The 15,917-nt window shown below is 39.8% G+C and overlaps 1 protein-coding gene across 1 annotated transcript in view; it reads right to left on the bottom strand.

The window, feature by feature from the left end:
* Positions 1-653: 653 nt before the first annotated feature.
* The window catches only part of ITGA8 (integrin subunit alpha 8), a 186,224-nt gene continuing 170,960 nt past the window's right edge, over positions 654-15,917 (bottom strand). Inside the window, exons 29-30 of the mRNA XM_003930633.4 lie at positions 4,304-4,426; positions 654-2,248 (exon numbers count right to left, since the gene is read on the bottom strand). Coding sequence (XP_003930682.1) covers positions 2,162-2,248; positions 4,304-4,426 — 210 coding nt within the window. The 3' untranslated portion in view covers positions 654-2,161. The remainder of the gene's footprint in view (positions 2,249-4,303; positions 4,427-15,917) is intronic.

Raw genomic sequence — 15,917 nt, 5'->3', positions numbered from 1 at the left:
CAACAGGACTCTGTTTATGTAGCCCTAAGAGTTCTCATTTCCTTCACAAATATTGGCTTAAAGACAAGGGGTGCATTTTTTTCAGGGACCTTTTTAGGACCTCAAATCTGAGGAGCCAGGATCACAAGAGTTAGGGCATTACCTGGGGACAGAGAGAGCTGTCTGGCATCACTCACATCATATCCTATAGAAAGCCACCTATTTGTAACACCGGCGCTACCTGGAGGACTAACACCAAAGACCCCCAGAGGCTGCTGTGGACCCCTTAAATTCTTTGAGGCAAGTTCAGTGCTTATCCATAGCCACACAAACCAGCCTTGAGCTCCTGACAGACCCAAAACTGCTACCAGGACAGTATTCAATTCACAGGCAGGAAGAGCATGAACTGCAACAGCGCGCTCCTCCATGTGCCTTTGATTTGCTCCTCAATGAAGTTCTGCAGCTGTGGCCAAATGGCTCCGCTCCAGGTTATGGCATGACATAAAATTTAATGTCTGTGAGCTTGGCTCATCCTTCAAATAAAGCGTGATTGTTGAAATCGGGACACAAATTTTTCCAACAGCTTTGTAAACTAAAGGATTTGGGTCAGCTTATTCTATCATACTGAACATTTAGGAAATTAATTTTAAAAGATAACGCCAGTGTAAACATGCTTCAGATACATAGGTCTATAAAATATTGCACATAAAAATTCATTCAGTATTTCTTCATAATAATTTCTCATTATTACAAAAAGGATACAAAATTGTGCAGACTGTAAATTTGGCTTGTCAATTTTACATCAAAAATGGTATTACACAATTATGAATTATTTACAAGAGTTTTAAACATAAAGAATTTGTGATGGTTAAATTCAAGATGATGGGAAAATAGCTTAAATAAAAGATTCTCCAAAGTTATGTACTATAAAGATTAGCAGTAAAAATAAGTAATAAAGTTGGAATAAGAAATTTTGAATAAAATCTTTAGGAATCATTTTTCCCAGTTTGACTCATACCTGTATAATTTTATATTTTCATCTAAGTTATGTTCAGCATGCTTTCTGTGTGTATACAAGTACAAGGCATAGCAGGAAAATAGGTACTTAATCCCCAAACTAAATATCTATAAGAAGTGGTGCTTCTTATAGATATTAAAAATAAGGTTTACCCATATTGTTAAATTGCTTTTTAATTAATGAACTCTAGACATTTTACCATTCGTTACTTTTAAACACTCCAAAGGGTAGAGAGTACCTTGAAATTCATGTATTAACTAAGTTAATGGAAAGATATACAAGGAAACATAAATGCAACATCTTGCAAAGCTAAATTAAGCAGATGTGAGTCCCTGGATAATGTGAGTGAATGGAGTTTCAGATCGAAGGCAGCAAGATATTAAATAGAACTGATTCCTGATGTCAATCTTCCTTTCCTTAGCACTGCCTAAATTCTGAAGAAGCTTTGCTAAATGAGTTATCTGCACATGGTGGTTCTTAGGAGGAAACTCAGTGGGTGATTTTGAAAACTAGCTAACCAAATCTTAATTTCCAAATCCTAGATGACCAGATTCTCAACCTAGAGACATGGAAAATAAATAAATAAACTGTAACTCTCACTCACGAGATTATTTTTGTCATTTCAAAAGTACTTTCACAGTACCAACAACATATTGCTTGTCTCCCTGAGCCATAATGTCATTAGAAATGTTTCTTTTCCATAGGGAGGTGTCAGATGTTCCATTGGATACAGTAGTGTTGGATGGTTTGGTCTCGGTTCTAAGTTCTATAGTAATTCAGTCATTTCACCTTAGTTCACCTTCTAAATACTATAGTGATTCAGACATTTCATCTCTGCAACTTAAGTTGGATTGATCTGGACTGCAACTTATGTGCCCATACCCATTTCAAAGTGTCTGCCAAATACAGAACGATTAAAGCAAAGTAAATCTTCCACAATTGCTGATGGCTTCTCCAGTGTTGGTGATTCCTTTTCCAGCAGGCTCATGGGGCACCCATGATAATTTCTCCAAAGTGTGATGTAGATGAGGTGATGTTTTCAGGGTCCCCTACATTTCCTAGGTCACTGTCAGGTACAGGAAAGCCTTGACTTTTAGCCCTCATGTTCTTTCTTTTTCTTTGAACAGTACCAGTGTTTGAGATCTTTGGTCTTTTTTTTCCTTGTCATGCCTCAGAGGTCTTGTCATTTGTCAGCTGTTGCTTGTCGGTCATGTCCTCCTGAGGAGGTCTGGCTCTGTCAAAGAATCCACACTACAAAGAGAAAGATGGGCTATAAAAATCAAATCATTCTGGGAACCTGTCAAACCCTTCATTCAATGAATTTTCAATTCATGTATGTATGTATGTACGAATGAAACAGTCTTGCTCTCTGTCCCCCAGGGTGGAGTGCAGTGGTACAATCTCAGCTCACCGCAACCCCCACCTTCTGGGTTCAAGCGATTCTTCTGCCTCAGACTCCCAAGTAGCCGGGATTACAAGCACGCACCACCACACCTGGCTACTTTTTGTATTTTTAGGAGAGAGAGGGTTTTGTCATGTTGGCCAGGCTGGTGCACATTCCTGACCTCAAGTGATTCACCCACCTTGGCTTCCCCAAGTGTTGGGATTATAGGTGTGAGCCACTGCACCTAACCCTTTATATATTTTGGAAGGAGATGGGAGCGCTGCACATATGATCAGACCATTTCTCCCAATTAGGAGATGACAGCAGAGTGTTTGTTACTTGTAGAGAGGAATTTATTGCATAGGGCAAGGTGAGCAGGAGGGCAGAGCACTTACGCCCTTTCTCCCGCCCTGTAGTGGGAGTAGTAGATGTCCCTCTTTCATACAAACCATCTATGGACCTTGGATATTTTCCTGAGATCACAGCAATATGTCCCAAGGATTTCCCGCATGCTTAGTGGAGCAGAAGCACTAACTGTTGATCCGCAAAGCAAGACTGTATAAGTATATTGCTGGCTGCTTTATATCCGGGATGGATTATAGGAAGAAGTGAAGAGATGGCTGCATATCCCTTGGTGCTTGGTGGAACATAGAGCATATATAGAAGGAGAGTCTATTTGTCATTTATTTCAGTGCCATAACCACGTCGGCACAGAATCTTAGTGACTTTCCAAAGATTAGTCAGCAACTCAGGAAGAGGTGACTCTAGAATTTTCCTCCTCTTCAGTGTCAAATTAATACTTTGCCAGTTAAATTATATCTTTTCATAGAAACCTGGAGCCTCAATTCTTACTTACGTTTCTCATGTTGGAAATCAATTAACTGGTTTTGGCTTATAGACATTGAATCATCTGTCTTTCCCAGAGCTACTGGAATATTCTGTCAATTGGCACACATGACTGTGTCTTATATTCACTGGAAATACAGTTACTATGAGTGACAGAACAATACAAAAGTCCATTCTAAAGGTATACCTTAGACCACATGAGTGTAGGATGGCACAAACAGCTGATAATGATCAGAAACACTATTCCTTAACTCAAAGCCAAGGTTTTCTCAGTTTATAAGTCTATTAGTCAGGCTGCATATTGTTTCAAAATAAAAACGCACTATGATTTTAGGGAACACACCATAGTTATCAAAGATGTGATGGGGTTACTCTTACAGTCATTTAACTGGGATATCATTTCCATTTTGGAATGGAAGGCTCTGTGAAACTTGGCATTTGTTTAGGTTGGTGGGCCAGAAATTAATTCCTCTTGTGGACTTTTAGAACAAACCTCAGTAAAACACATCAAAGACTAACTTCAGGCTTCCTAGTGGAGACAAACTAATTGGCAAGATTAAAAACCAACTCCAAGCATTCTATAACATGCATGATCTATTTGGCCTCATTAATAGTTGAAATGAAAAATCAGAATTGACCTATATTAATTAAATCTCTGTAAAGTGCTTATAAAAAAAATCTCAAAGGATTGATGATCGGGCCATGTCAATAAAAAGCTTATAATCTTGGTTAATTAAACAAGAAAAAGAAGTCTTCATTAGAATATTATCACTCGAAGCATATTGGAAAGAAGATCACAGGTCTTAGTTAATACAGTCCAACTCTCTCTATATTTATTTACAAGAAATCTGAAGATGAAAGCAACATTAAGCACACCCAGTCATCTTAAATGTCAGCTACACAAACATTAAGTATGCCAAAGCAAACAAGACATGATTTTTCCTTTATAGCCTTCAGACTGTTCAAAATTTCCAAAAATGCCTCTACAATTGTCTTTTAAAGTCCCTAACCATATCCCTCTAAATTCCCTCGATAGCTCCTCTAGTTTAAAAGGAAAATAAAGTAAATCCACTTACCTTCCACAAAGCTAAGGTTAAAATGGCCAGAACCAATAATCCAAGAAGTATTGCTAGTATTATTACCCATAATGGGATTGAGAAGGAAACATTCGGGGTTGCCCAAATAATTGATGTCTTAATCTGAAATAGAAAACAAAGCAAATGAACTCTAATGGGGACACTGTGTGGTAAAACAAAATGGTAACTACCTATACAATATTGGAAGTTGATCTGAAAGATCCATATGACAACTGAAATCATCTAGGGGAGATCTGAGAGGTAGCACTTGAACATGAACTCTTAGAAGCTAGCATGTTCCAAGATCTGCCTAGTCCTGTGAAAGTCTAGAGATACTGGTGGGTGAGTGACTTCTAGCCACGGAAACCCTAGAATAGAATTGATTGGGTCAGGAATCAACAAGGTGGAAAGGAATGGCCTTAACTTGCACCAGACATTTTAATGGGAACAATGGCCAAAATAGACTTAATATAAAACGGAATGAGTCTGTCTACCATGTTTCTCCTTAGAACTCAGCTGGCCTCACTGAGAAAGAGGTAAGCTCGTGAACAACCATGAATCTTTGGATGTGCAAGAAAGGTAAAAATCATCTCATCTAATCCCTTCATTTTACAGAGGAGAAAATTAACTCCCATAGGGCCTAAGTAATTCATTCACACAATGAATTAGTGTCAGTACTAGGTCTCTTTATCCCTGGATTCTGTGCTCTGTCAATGAAGAATATCCCAGAGCATGAGGCTAGGCATCTTGTATTTTATGGAAGTAACCGCAGTGTGCAAAGCAAATGTTTAATTGTCCTGATGTGTTGGAGATGACTTTAATCCTAAATCCAAAGATCAGGCCAGCGTGGTGGCTTATTCCTGTAATCCTAGCACTTTGGGAGACAAAGGCAAGAGGATTGCTTGAGCTCAGGAGGTCAAGACCAGGCTTGGCAACATGGTGAAACTCCATCTCTATTAAAAATACAAAAAAATTAGCTGGGCATGGTCACACACACCTGTGATCCCAGTTACTCAGGAGGCTGAGGCACAAGAATTGTTTGAACCTGGGAGGCGGAGGTTGTAGTGAGCCAAGATCATGCCACTGCACTCCAGCTTGGGAGGCAGAGGTTCCAGTCAGCTGAGATCATGCCACTGCACTCCAGCCTACACAACAGAGTGAGACTCTTTCACCCCCCACCAAAACAAACAAAAACAAAGATCAGATGGGGACTGGAGTCCATTTCATCCCTCACTATTGTAAGGGACCTTAGAGGAAAATGAGACCTTCCTAACCTGGTTACATGCTCAGTGTCTATGAACCACTCCCTCTGTGCGCAGAAGCACTTCTATTAGTCCTATGTTGGAGGCCTGTGCCTCCAGCGCCCAGACAGCAAAGAAGCTGCAGATGCCCAAAGAGAGACCCAGCCATGCTGCTAAAACCTTTTTGTCAAAGAAAAGAGCAATAAATTATTCTTAGATGCAGACGTTAATTCACTAAGGTAAGCATATCTGTTTTTGTCAGAGTGGCGAGCATTGCTTCCACTCAGTCTAAGGGCTCCTAGTTTTAAATGTATTTGTTGAAATGATCATGATTTCAATCCCGAAACACACTCAAGAACTCCAGGACGCATTCTATATACACCCATCAGGAGAGGCTGAGACTAATGACTAAGGTTGGCGGCTCTGAGATTTGCTCTGGCAGAAAATGTATGGGTGTTTTCACAGCCTGAACCCTGGCACTGAGCCCTAACCATGTTCACTTTGTTGCTTCTGTTTTCTTTTGTATATGTGTTTGTTTGTTTGAGATGGAGTCTCACTCTGTTGCCTAGGCTGGAGTGCAATGGCGTGATCTTGGCTCACTACAACTTCTGCCTCCCAGGTTCAAGCGATTCTCATGCCCCAGCCTCCCCAGTAGCTGGGATTATAAGCGTATGCCACCATACCCAGCTAATTTTTTTTTTTTATTTTTAGTAGAGATGGGGCATCACCATTCTGGCCAGGCTGGTGTAGAACTCCTGACCTCAATTGATCCATCCTCCTCAGCTTCCCAAAGTGCTGGGATTACAGGCGTGAGCCACTGCAACCAGCCGCTTCTGTTGTCTTAACTAGAGTTCAGCATCCTGATGGTGCTCTTCTCAGCTTGTCTTGGTTTTTATTGCTCCTTTCTTCTTGATCTGTGGCCCCCATGCAGCAGACACTGATGACTCAATTCACTTGATTATTCAGCCCCAAATGTTATTTATATCTACACTAATAAAGGAATTGACAGAGGAGTGAGACAGGGAGGGAGTCATTCCACCTTGACAGGAATGTGCCAGGGATGTTAGATGTTCTTCATGAGAAAAAGGCTGGCTTCAACCTACTCATTACATTCTCTTTCTTTGCCTGTTAACGTTCCTTGCTAGCATTATCCTTAATACATCTGACACATCAGTGTGAAGTATGACAGTCCATCACCACAGTGACATTACATACACCCTGCTAGCCACTGTTTAAGGATGAGACACGTGGTTCATATGTTGAAGAAACCTATTTCAAGGACCTGTCATGGTTTCAATGGCTGCCAAGATGCTATAGCCTAAGTCAGGCGTCCCCAAACTTTTTACACAGGGGGCCAGTTCACTGTCCCTCAGACCGTTGGAGGGCCGCCACATACTGTGCTCCTCTCACTGACCACCAATGAAAGAGGTGCCCCTTCCTGAAGTGCGGTGGGGGGGCCGGGTAAATGGCCTCGCATGCGGCCCGCGGGCTGTAGTTTGGGAACGCCTGGCCTAAGTAATTTATTCTGAAATAATCTAAGTAATGTATTCTGAAAGGATCTAATATTCACATCCTCATTCATACATGGAAGGTAAAAATAATGGATCTCGAGGTAGACAGTAGAATGATGGTTACCAAAAGCTGGGAAAGGGTGGGGAGGGCTTCATGAAGATAGAGGTTGGCTGACAAATGTTAAGTTAGGTAGAAGGGATGTTATAATGTTCAATAGCACAGTAGGGTGATTCTAATGAACAATAATTTATTATCTATTTCAAAATAGCTAGAAGAGATTTGAAATGTTCCCAACACAAAGAAACAATAAATGTTTGAGACAATAGCTATACTAAATTCCCTGATTTGATCACTACATTATGTGCGTGCTTTTCAAAATATCATGTGTACTCCACAAATATGTACAATTATGTATCAATTGAAAAGAATTCTTTGCATGTATACAGCTACATGAGCAAATCAAGAACTAGATTATTTCTCTTTGTACACCCTTCCTTACTTACATCTGATAACATGTATGAAGTCACTACTGAATCCTAACATTTTACTGTACTCAGAGAATGGGCATGAAATGATATTTCAAGATGAGCATAATATTCCTGGAAGCAGACTCACACAGTTTTGATAATGAGAATTTCAGAATTTTGGAAATGAAAGGGCAATAGTGGTCATCTACTTACAGGCCAATTACAATGACCCAGGAGAGAGAAATCTGGAGCCATGGAAAATTCTGAGGTTTCATGTAAATGCTAGTTCCTCATAAGCCCCAAGTTCACTGAGAACACAGTATAGTGTTAGTCCCTATTTTGAGCATATGTCAGAGCTCACCAAAATTTTCTAATAGGTAATTCTAATAGGTAATTCAGGGTGATACCTCCTGGTTTACCTAATTAATATCTCAAGGCCAGAAGCAGTGGGTCATGCCTATAATCCCAGCACTTTGGGAGGCCAAGATGGGTGATCACCTGAGGTCAGGAGTTTGAGACCAGGCTGGCCAACATGGTGAAACCCTGTCTCTATTAAAAATAAAAATTAGCTGGGCCTGGTGGCAGGTGCCTGTAGTCCCAGGTACTTGGGAGGCTGAGGTAGGAGAATCGTTTGAACCTGGGAGGCAGAGGTTGCAGAGAGCGTGCAACTTCATTCCAGCCTGGGCAACAGAGCCAGGCTGCATCTCAAAAAAATAATAATAATAAAAATTAATATCTTAAGTTGCTGCCTACTATTTTGTGTTGAAAATAAAAAAGAGTTCAAGTTTTTTAAGTTAGAGAAAACACAAAACATGCTAAAGGAGTTGAAATAGCTGCTATAGGTTCTTTAATTGTTAGTTTAATAAAAAGAAATGGGATGCACTGAGTGGATGCCCATTGAATACTTTGCTCGGTGACTTTGCCACTTGGTTATTGCAGGTTTTGATATACCATCTACAAAACTGGCCTATCCATAGAAATAAGCAGAGAAGGTAGCTTACAAAGAGCTAATAAATACATTTGAAGTTTTTTTCTTTTTTTGGTAGCAGTGATGAAAAAGTACAATGAAAATGTGAATTTGATGAAGATACGCTTCTTAGGGTTTTTTGAAGCAGAGGAAAACTTTATCTACAGTTACAGAACCTGCTGGCTTTGTGTTTACATTTGCTTCCAAAGAGCCTGACAGCAAAGTCTTTAAAAGGTCTGTGGGGAGATGATTCCCATGCAGTGATCACAAATTAGAAAATTCTTTCAGTTCCCCAATTGTGAAATTCTCATCATCAAAACTATTGCCAGTCTGCTTCCAGTAACATTGTTTGTTTTAAAAAAAATACCGCTTCAGGCCAGGTGCAGTGGCTTGTGCCTATAATCCTAGCACTTTGGGAGGCTGCGATGGGTGGATCACTTGAAATCAGGAGTTCGAGACCAGTCTGGCCAACATGATAAAACCCCGTCTCTACTAAAAAATACAAAAAAAAAAAAAAATTAGCCAGGTGTGGTGGTGGTGGTACACACCTGTAGTACCAGCTACTCAGGAGGCTGAGGCAAGAGAATCACCTGAACCTGGGAGGCAGAGGTTGCAGTGAGCCAGGATTGCACCACTGAACTCCGGTCTGGGCGACAGAGCAAGACTGTGCCTCAAACAAACAAACAACCACTTCATACCCTTTCTCTGATGTTAGAATTATGCATGTCATATACACTTAAGATGTATGTATGTCATATACATTTCCTACAGGTCATCATTAGAGAGAATTCATTCATGCAATTTGTTAGAGGGAAGGAGTACAGAGAGTCTTAAAAGAAGGCAACCTCTGAGTGACTCTCCTGCCATGCCTGCTTTCTGCTTTCCTGGTCCTTTTACCTGTAGGATGTCCATGTTGTACTAAGACTGCCCAATCTTCTCAATCTAAAATGAGTGCAGCTGCAGAGACCTTCCTTCACCATTGGTGTTTTCCTAAACTTATCTAGGATTTTGTAGAATAGTCCTGAAGTCACTACAGTAAGAACAGTGGAAATACAGAAAACCAACACAGCAACCCAGAGCATTTCTGGCATCCAGTGCAGAGGAGATATTTGACTCTTAATGGAAAGAGTTAGACAAGGAGCCAAAGGTAATATTCAAATAATTGAAGAATTTCTTTCTGCTGCACTGTAATAATTCAGTGTTCAGTTCTATTTCGCTAAATCAGGCAATCTTGTGCTTGCCTCTGAACACAGCATCATTAGAAGTCATGTATATATCTCGGAAAGAAAGGTCCTTCTGGGAATAGCATCATGGGGAGTCATGTGACATATTCATACCTCTAAATCAGTAAATGGCAATGGGGCATCCATGTGCAGGTAGAAACCAGTAAAACAAAGCTTTTCTTTAAATTCCATGCTCTGTATAGATTAGAGATTTGACTGCACAGGCAAGCTTAAGAGAAGAGTACTTAACTGATCACCTTTACAGGACCAAAGTTACTTTAAGTATGTGCTAGTGCTGTGGGATTGCAGGCTAGTTTGGGGGAAAGCTCGGCAAGAAAGAAAATGTTGACAAATACCAATACTCTGTTATTTCTAATATCTATATTTGTCTTATAGCTCATTTTCACAAGCCTACAGGAAGCTTAGATTTAATTATCCATTGGATAATAATTAATGAGGAAAAATAAGTCCCAAAGATTAGAGTTTCTCATGACAAAACACTGACATATGCTAAGAATCTTTCATTCATTTCAAGTAATATTTATTTATTTTTAGAGACAGGGTCTCAGTCTGTTGCCTAAACTAGAGTACAGTAGCATGATCTAGCTCACTGCAGTTTCTGGGTTCAAGCAATCCTTCTGCCTCAGCCTCTTGAGTATCTGGGATTGCAGGAATTCATCACCACACCTGGCTCATTTCAAATAATATTTATTAAACACTCTGTTCTCTGAAGCTCTGTAGGTATTATCAGCTCAAACCCATAACCTTGCCTTTGATCAGCACTGCCCAATAGAAATAAAAAGCAAGCCACAAGCATAATATAAAATTTTCTGATAGTCGGCCGGGCGCAGTGGCTCACGCCTGTAATCCTAGCACTTTGGGAGGCCGAGGCGGGTGGATCACAAGGTCAAGAGATCAAGACCATCTTAGCCAACATGGTGAAACCCCGTCTCTATTAAAAATACAAAAATTAGCTGAGCATTGTGGCACGTGCCTGTAGTCCCAGCTACTCGGGAGGCTGAGGCAGGAGAATCACTTGAACCCAGGAGCAGAGGTTGCAGTGAGCTGAGATTGCACCACTACTCTCCAGCCTGAATGACAAGAACAAAACTCCATCTCAAACAAAACAAAAACAAAAACAAAGGATTGAAAAGAAGCTGAGAATGTTAATTTTGATAACATTTTATTTTCTCTAACCCTAAATATCAACTATTATTTATTAATGATAAAACTATTATTCTTTCAACGTGTAATTAATATAATTTACATTCTTTTTTTAAACTAAGCCTCCAAAATCCAATGTGCATTTCACACTTGCAACACATAACAACTGTTAAATTTTTAATGGTTAAAGTGAAATGTAGTCGTATGAAAACAATACAACTGTGTTTAATGTAAAAAAAAAATTGTCTACTGCTTTAGTTTTTAAGTTTACATTGAAATGTGTGAAAATGAAATAAAATCACAAGTTATTCCGTTCCACTAGCCACATTCCAGGTACTCAATATTGACATGTACCTAGCAGCTACCATATTGGACTGCATAGTTCTAGAACATTCTGTATAATTTCACACAATGGTGCAATTGCCTGAATTACGCAAGTCTTTCATTATAAGATTATTTTACCAAGAAGTTGGACTCAAGGCAGAAGATGAAATGTATTTAGGACTAAAGGTTTACTTTCAGCATGGGGGCTTGTGATGAGATATTTCAGTTGCTTTAGGAAAGTTTTCATTGTTTAACACCTGCTTATGAGTGAGAACATGCCGTGTTTGGTTTTCTGTTCTTATGTCAGTTTGCTGAGAACAACGAGAACACATGGACACAGGGACGGGAACATCACACACTGGGACCTGTTGGGGGTTGGGGGACTAGGGGAGGGATAGCAGGGGGTGAGGGGATAGGGGAGGGATAGCATCAGGAGAAATACGTAATGTAGATGACGGGGTAATGGATGCCAAACCACCATGGCATGTGTATACAAACCTGCACATTCTGCACATGTAACCCAGAACTTACAATTAAAAAAAAAAAAAAGTTTCATGTTGAGTAACTGGAGTACTTAAATTTAGGGAGAACAATCTTGTGCCAAGTAGTCAATAAACTATTTTAATACATTTTTACTTATCAAGAACTTCTAGCTATTTTAAAAATAGCTTTAAGTAAGTTTAACAAGTCACTTTATTGTAATTATCTGTAATTTTAGAAAGTAGTATTCATAAATTGTAAGTGGTTTAGATTTTCTTAAAATGATTCTAAGTAGGGAACATTTAATCTTACCTTCATCATGTCGTAAATCTTGTTGTTTTTTTATTGTGGAGGAAAGACCATAAATAAACCTTTAATATGCCTACATTTTATTGTCGACATTTATGATATGTTTTTGTATATTTTGACAAAAAATACCAAGGTAGAAAGAGAAAAGCTCCCTTGTATTTGCAGTGGTAATTAATGTTGACGTCTGTATTTATGTATCACAAAATCTTGTGTAAACATACTTCAGTGGGGTCAGAAGAATGTTTTAAATAAACGTACCAAGACGCCCTACCTACAGTGCCATTTAGAACAAAATAATAACATGAAGTGGACTAGCTGAGCCCACATTTTGACAACATTTAAACAGTTTCCCTATGAGACAAGCAGTTCCCATCATAAATATCAACTCCAAATAAGTGTTTAATGTAATAGTTCCTTATTAAGGTGCCGAAGTTTTGCTAACAATTCTGAACACCAAATGGGTTCACAGTTTACACAGGATTTTTAAATAAGGATTTTCAAGAAATAGTTTGTAATAACCACCTTTGGGATTACACTAGACAATCCCACTCTCTGCTAGATGTAAATGATAGAACTGGGTATTAGTTGGATGATATGCAAAGGCCAAAGTTCCTTGGTGAGCCAAAAAAGGTTCAAATAATTGAATTTTAACGTCTTCTGTTGCACTGTAATGATTCAGTGTTCAGGCATGTTTCTTTGAATCAGGCAATCTTGCCTTTTGCACATGACAAGCATCACATGACATGGGGAATTTTATTTGTTATAAACACAGATGCTATGCACGTAGCAAATGGGAGCTGTGATTTTATTCCATAGGTAAAACTAATATAGGCCTCAAGAAATGGCTGAATTATGACTGTGTTGAAAAGGGAGTATTAACAAACTAATCATCACACGAAAGGGTCTAGGAAAACAAGCAAATAGTTACTCTCATTACAGAAGAAGGAACAAAGAATGACTTTCCTCAGCGGCAGATTAGAGCTCTCATGCTTCTCAAACTACCAATTCCAATGGATTCTACCACCTTAAAGCAATTCCCTTTTTGCTGGGCATTTTTTTTTTTTCGAGACAGGGTCTTGCTCTGTTGCCCAGGTTAAAGTACAGTGGCATGATCTCAGCTCATTGCAACCTCCACTTCTGAGGCTCAAGCGATCCCCACTGCCTCAACCACCCGAGTAGGTGGGACTACTGGCATGCGTCACCATGCCCTGCTAATTTTGTGTGTGTGTATGTGTGTGTGTGTTTTGTAGAGACGGTCTCACTATGTTGCCTAGGCTAATCTCAAATTCCTAAGCTCAGGCAATCCACCTGCCTTGGCCTCCCAAAGTGCTGGGATTACAGGTGTGAGGCACCCTCTTGGCCCTGCTGGGCTCCTTTGGAGAGAAAAATAACAAGGCCTTTGAGAAGAGCTCACTATAAAAAAATGTCTGCCAGCTCCACTCAGAATTCTCTCACATCAAGCCACAGTAAGGCAGAGTTTTCCTGTGTGCTTCATCGCTAACTTTGCATTGGCAAGGTCTTCTCCAGTTAGTCAGATATTGGAAGACTTGAAAGTGCTTCCATTCCTTAATCTTTTTCCAATAACCTTTACATAAATGATGTTGTAAATCACCTACATTAGATAAAAAGTCTTTTTTTTTTTTTTTAAATTCAATAACAGGGATGCCAGGGCTGCATGTATCGGATTATTTTGTGGATCTTTTGAGATGAGTTGAGAACAGCAGGCTGTCACCTGTGGCCAGCGCAGAAAGATGCAATCCTATTGATGGAATCAACTGTAACATGTGTTTCTGTTAGGGAACACGTGCTTGGGAAAAACAAAAGGGACTAGATTTATTTCCCTTAGCGCTATAAGCCTTTGAACATTTTTGGATGAAACTGCTATATTAAAATTCCAAAGCCTCTGTTTTCTAGTTTGAACATAAATCCAAAATTAAGAAGACATCACTGGAAGAAAGAGAGGTGGTTTAAATGAAGAAAGATGGTGCGGTGCTTGCTTTAAATACCACCAAAGTTTACTGAGATATTTTTACTGTGCACACCTATCTTTCTTTTTTTTTTTTGAAGAGATGAGGTCTCACTTTGTTGCCCATGTTGACGGTGGGCATGATCATAGCTCACTGTAACCTCGAACTGCTGGGTTCAATCGATCCTCCCACCACTGTGCAAATCTTTTTAAGATGGAGTTTCCTTCTGTCACCAGGCTGGAATGCAGTGACACCATCTTGGCTCACTGCAACCTCTGCCTCCTGGGTTTAAGCGATTCTCCTGCCTTAGCCTCCTGAGTAGCTGGGACTACATGCATGCGCCACCACACCCTGCTAATTTTTGTATTTTTAGTAGAGATGGGGGTTCACCATGTTGGCCAGGATGGTCTCTTTCACTTGACTTTGTGATCTACTCTCATAGGCCTCCAAAAATGCTGGGATTACAAGCATGAGCCAACATGTCTGGCCTGTGCAAATCATAATTGCCATTTTCAATTTGGACTTACTAGACTTAGCCAGAGAAGGGGAGACATTTTGAGTGGTTACTCTCACTTATTGAGATTTGAGACTAACTTGTTCCAGGTACAATGCTAGAGCTTTACACATATAATCTTATTGATCTCGTTAACAATTTCATCAGGTGGATGTGGTTGACAGTCTCAGGGAGATAAAGCGACTTCCCAAAGGTTTCCTAATTAGAGCAAGGCAGAGCCAGGATCAAGCCCAGGTGACTCTATCTTGAAATCCTTGAATTTTCCTCTAGGCCACCTGCCTGTTCTAGATGTTCTCAACCCTGGCTCCGCTGCAGAATTGTCCCTCATGAGACTTTTAAAGCACAGTGTCAGGGTCCCACCTCTGACCTGCTCAATATTTGGGGTGAGGTCTTAGCATGGATATATTATTTTAAGTTGCATGAGTGATGATTCTGCTGCTTACTCAGGGTTGAGAATCTCCAATCAAGTGGTTAATTTAAATTACTGAAAGTAGCCTAGGCTAGAAAGATTCAGTGTTACAATTAAGTTTATGATCTAGGCTAGAAAGAGATGACAATAGCATCAACTTACATACCATCCAAAGCAGTGCTTCTCAGACTTCACCATGCCTAGGAATGCCCTGATGATTTTGATAAAATGCAGACTGACTCAGTGAGTCTGGAGAGGTCTGTTTCTGTATTTCTAATAACCTCCCAGGTGATGCTGATGCTGTTCATCTGCAATCACATTTTGAGTAACAAGGTTTAGGGGACCAACAGTTCAAGCTGTGGATGGGAAATATCCACTGACTACCAAGGGATGAAGGTGGAAATCCTAATATTGTTTTTTGGAGCACTGTGTTTTTCACAAGTCTCCCACCACCTTGACAAAAAACTGAAAAGGCAGAGTTTTGGTGACAATCCCTGCTGGCCTCGTCATCCATTCCTTCATCCCCTTTGGATGGCCTTGCTGGGTTGCAGAGGATGATCAGAGTTGTTCTGTGATAGATATTTGGGTGTCAGTAATGTTTAGTAGTTTCAGTTTTTAAAAAAGATGTTTCGTTCAACTGAAGGTCAGAGTAGACTTTTTTATTCCCCTCTAGGTCAAAATAAAGGTTCTTTGCATAGTACGAAACAATGACTGTCCAAAGCCATGCTGCTGTTCCATGGCCTACTCCCCCTAAGAGAGAATTTCTTCCCTTCTTACTTGACTCAGCGTACTGTGTTTAAAATGAAAGAATCAGTACAATTTCATTGTAATGATAACTGCTATCTGAATTTCTCTGAACAAAATGTCTTAATTTAAAAATGGTATTAGTCCTGCCCTGTTATTTTTTGGGGTAGACATTTATATTGAAAGTTCAAAAACCAGATCAAAAGGCACTAGGAAATTTCCAGACTAATGTAAGAAATGAGTGAGCTGAAGAGGAAAACTTTTCTCAAGTCAATGTAAACATGAAAGCCCAG

Source organism: Saimiri boliviensis, chromosome 8 (genome assembly GCF_048565385.1).
Source record: "Saimiri boliviensis isolate mSaiBol1 chromosome 8, mSaiBol1.pri, whole genome shotgun sequence".
Lineage (NCBI taxonomy): Eukaryota > Metazoa > Chordata > Mammalia > Primates > Cebidae > Saimiri > Saimiri boliviensis.
The sequence above is the reverse complement of the archived record's forward strand: the minus strand, read 5'-3'. Positions and strand labels throughout refer to the sequence as shown.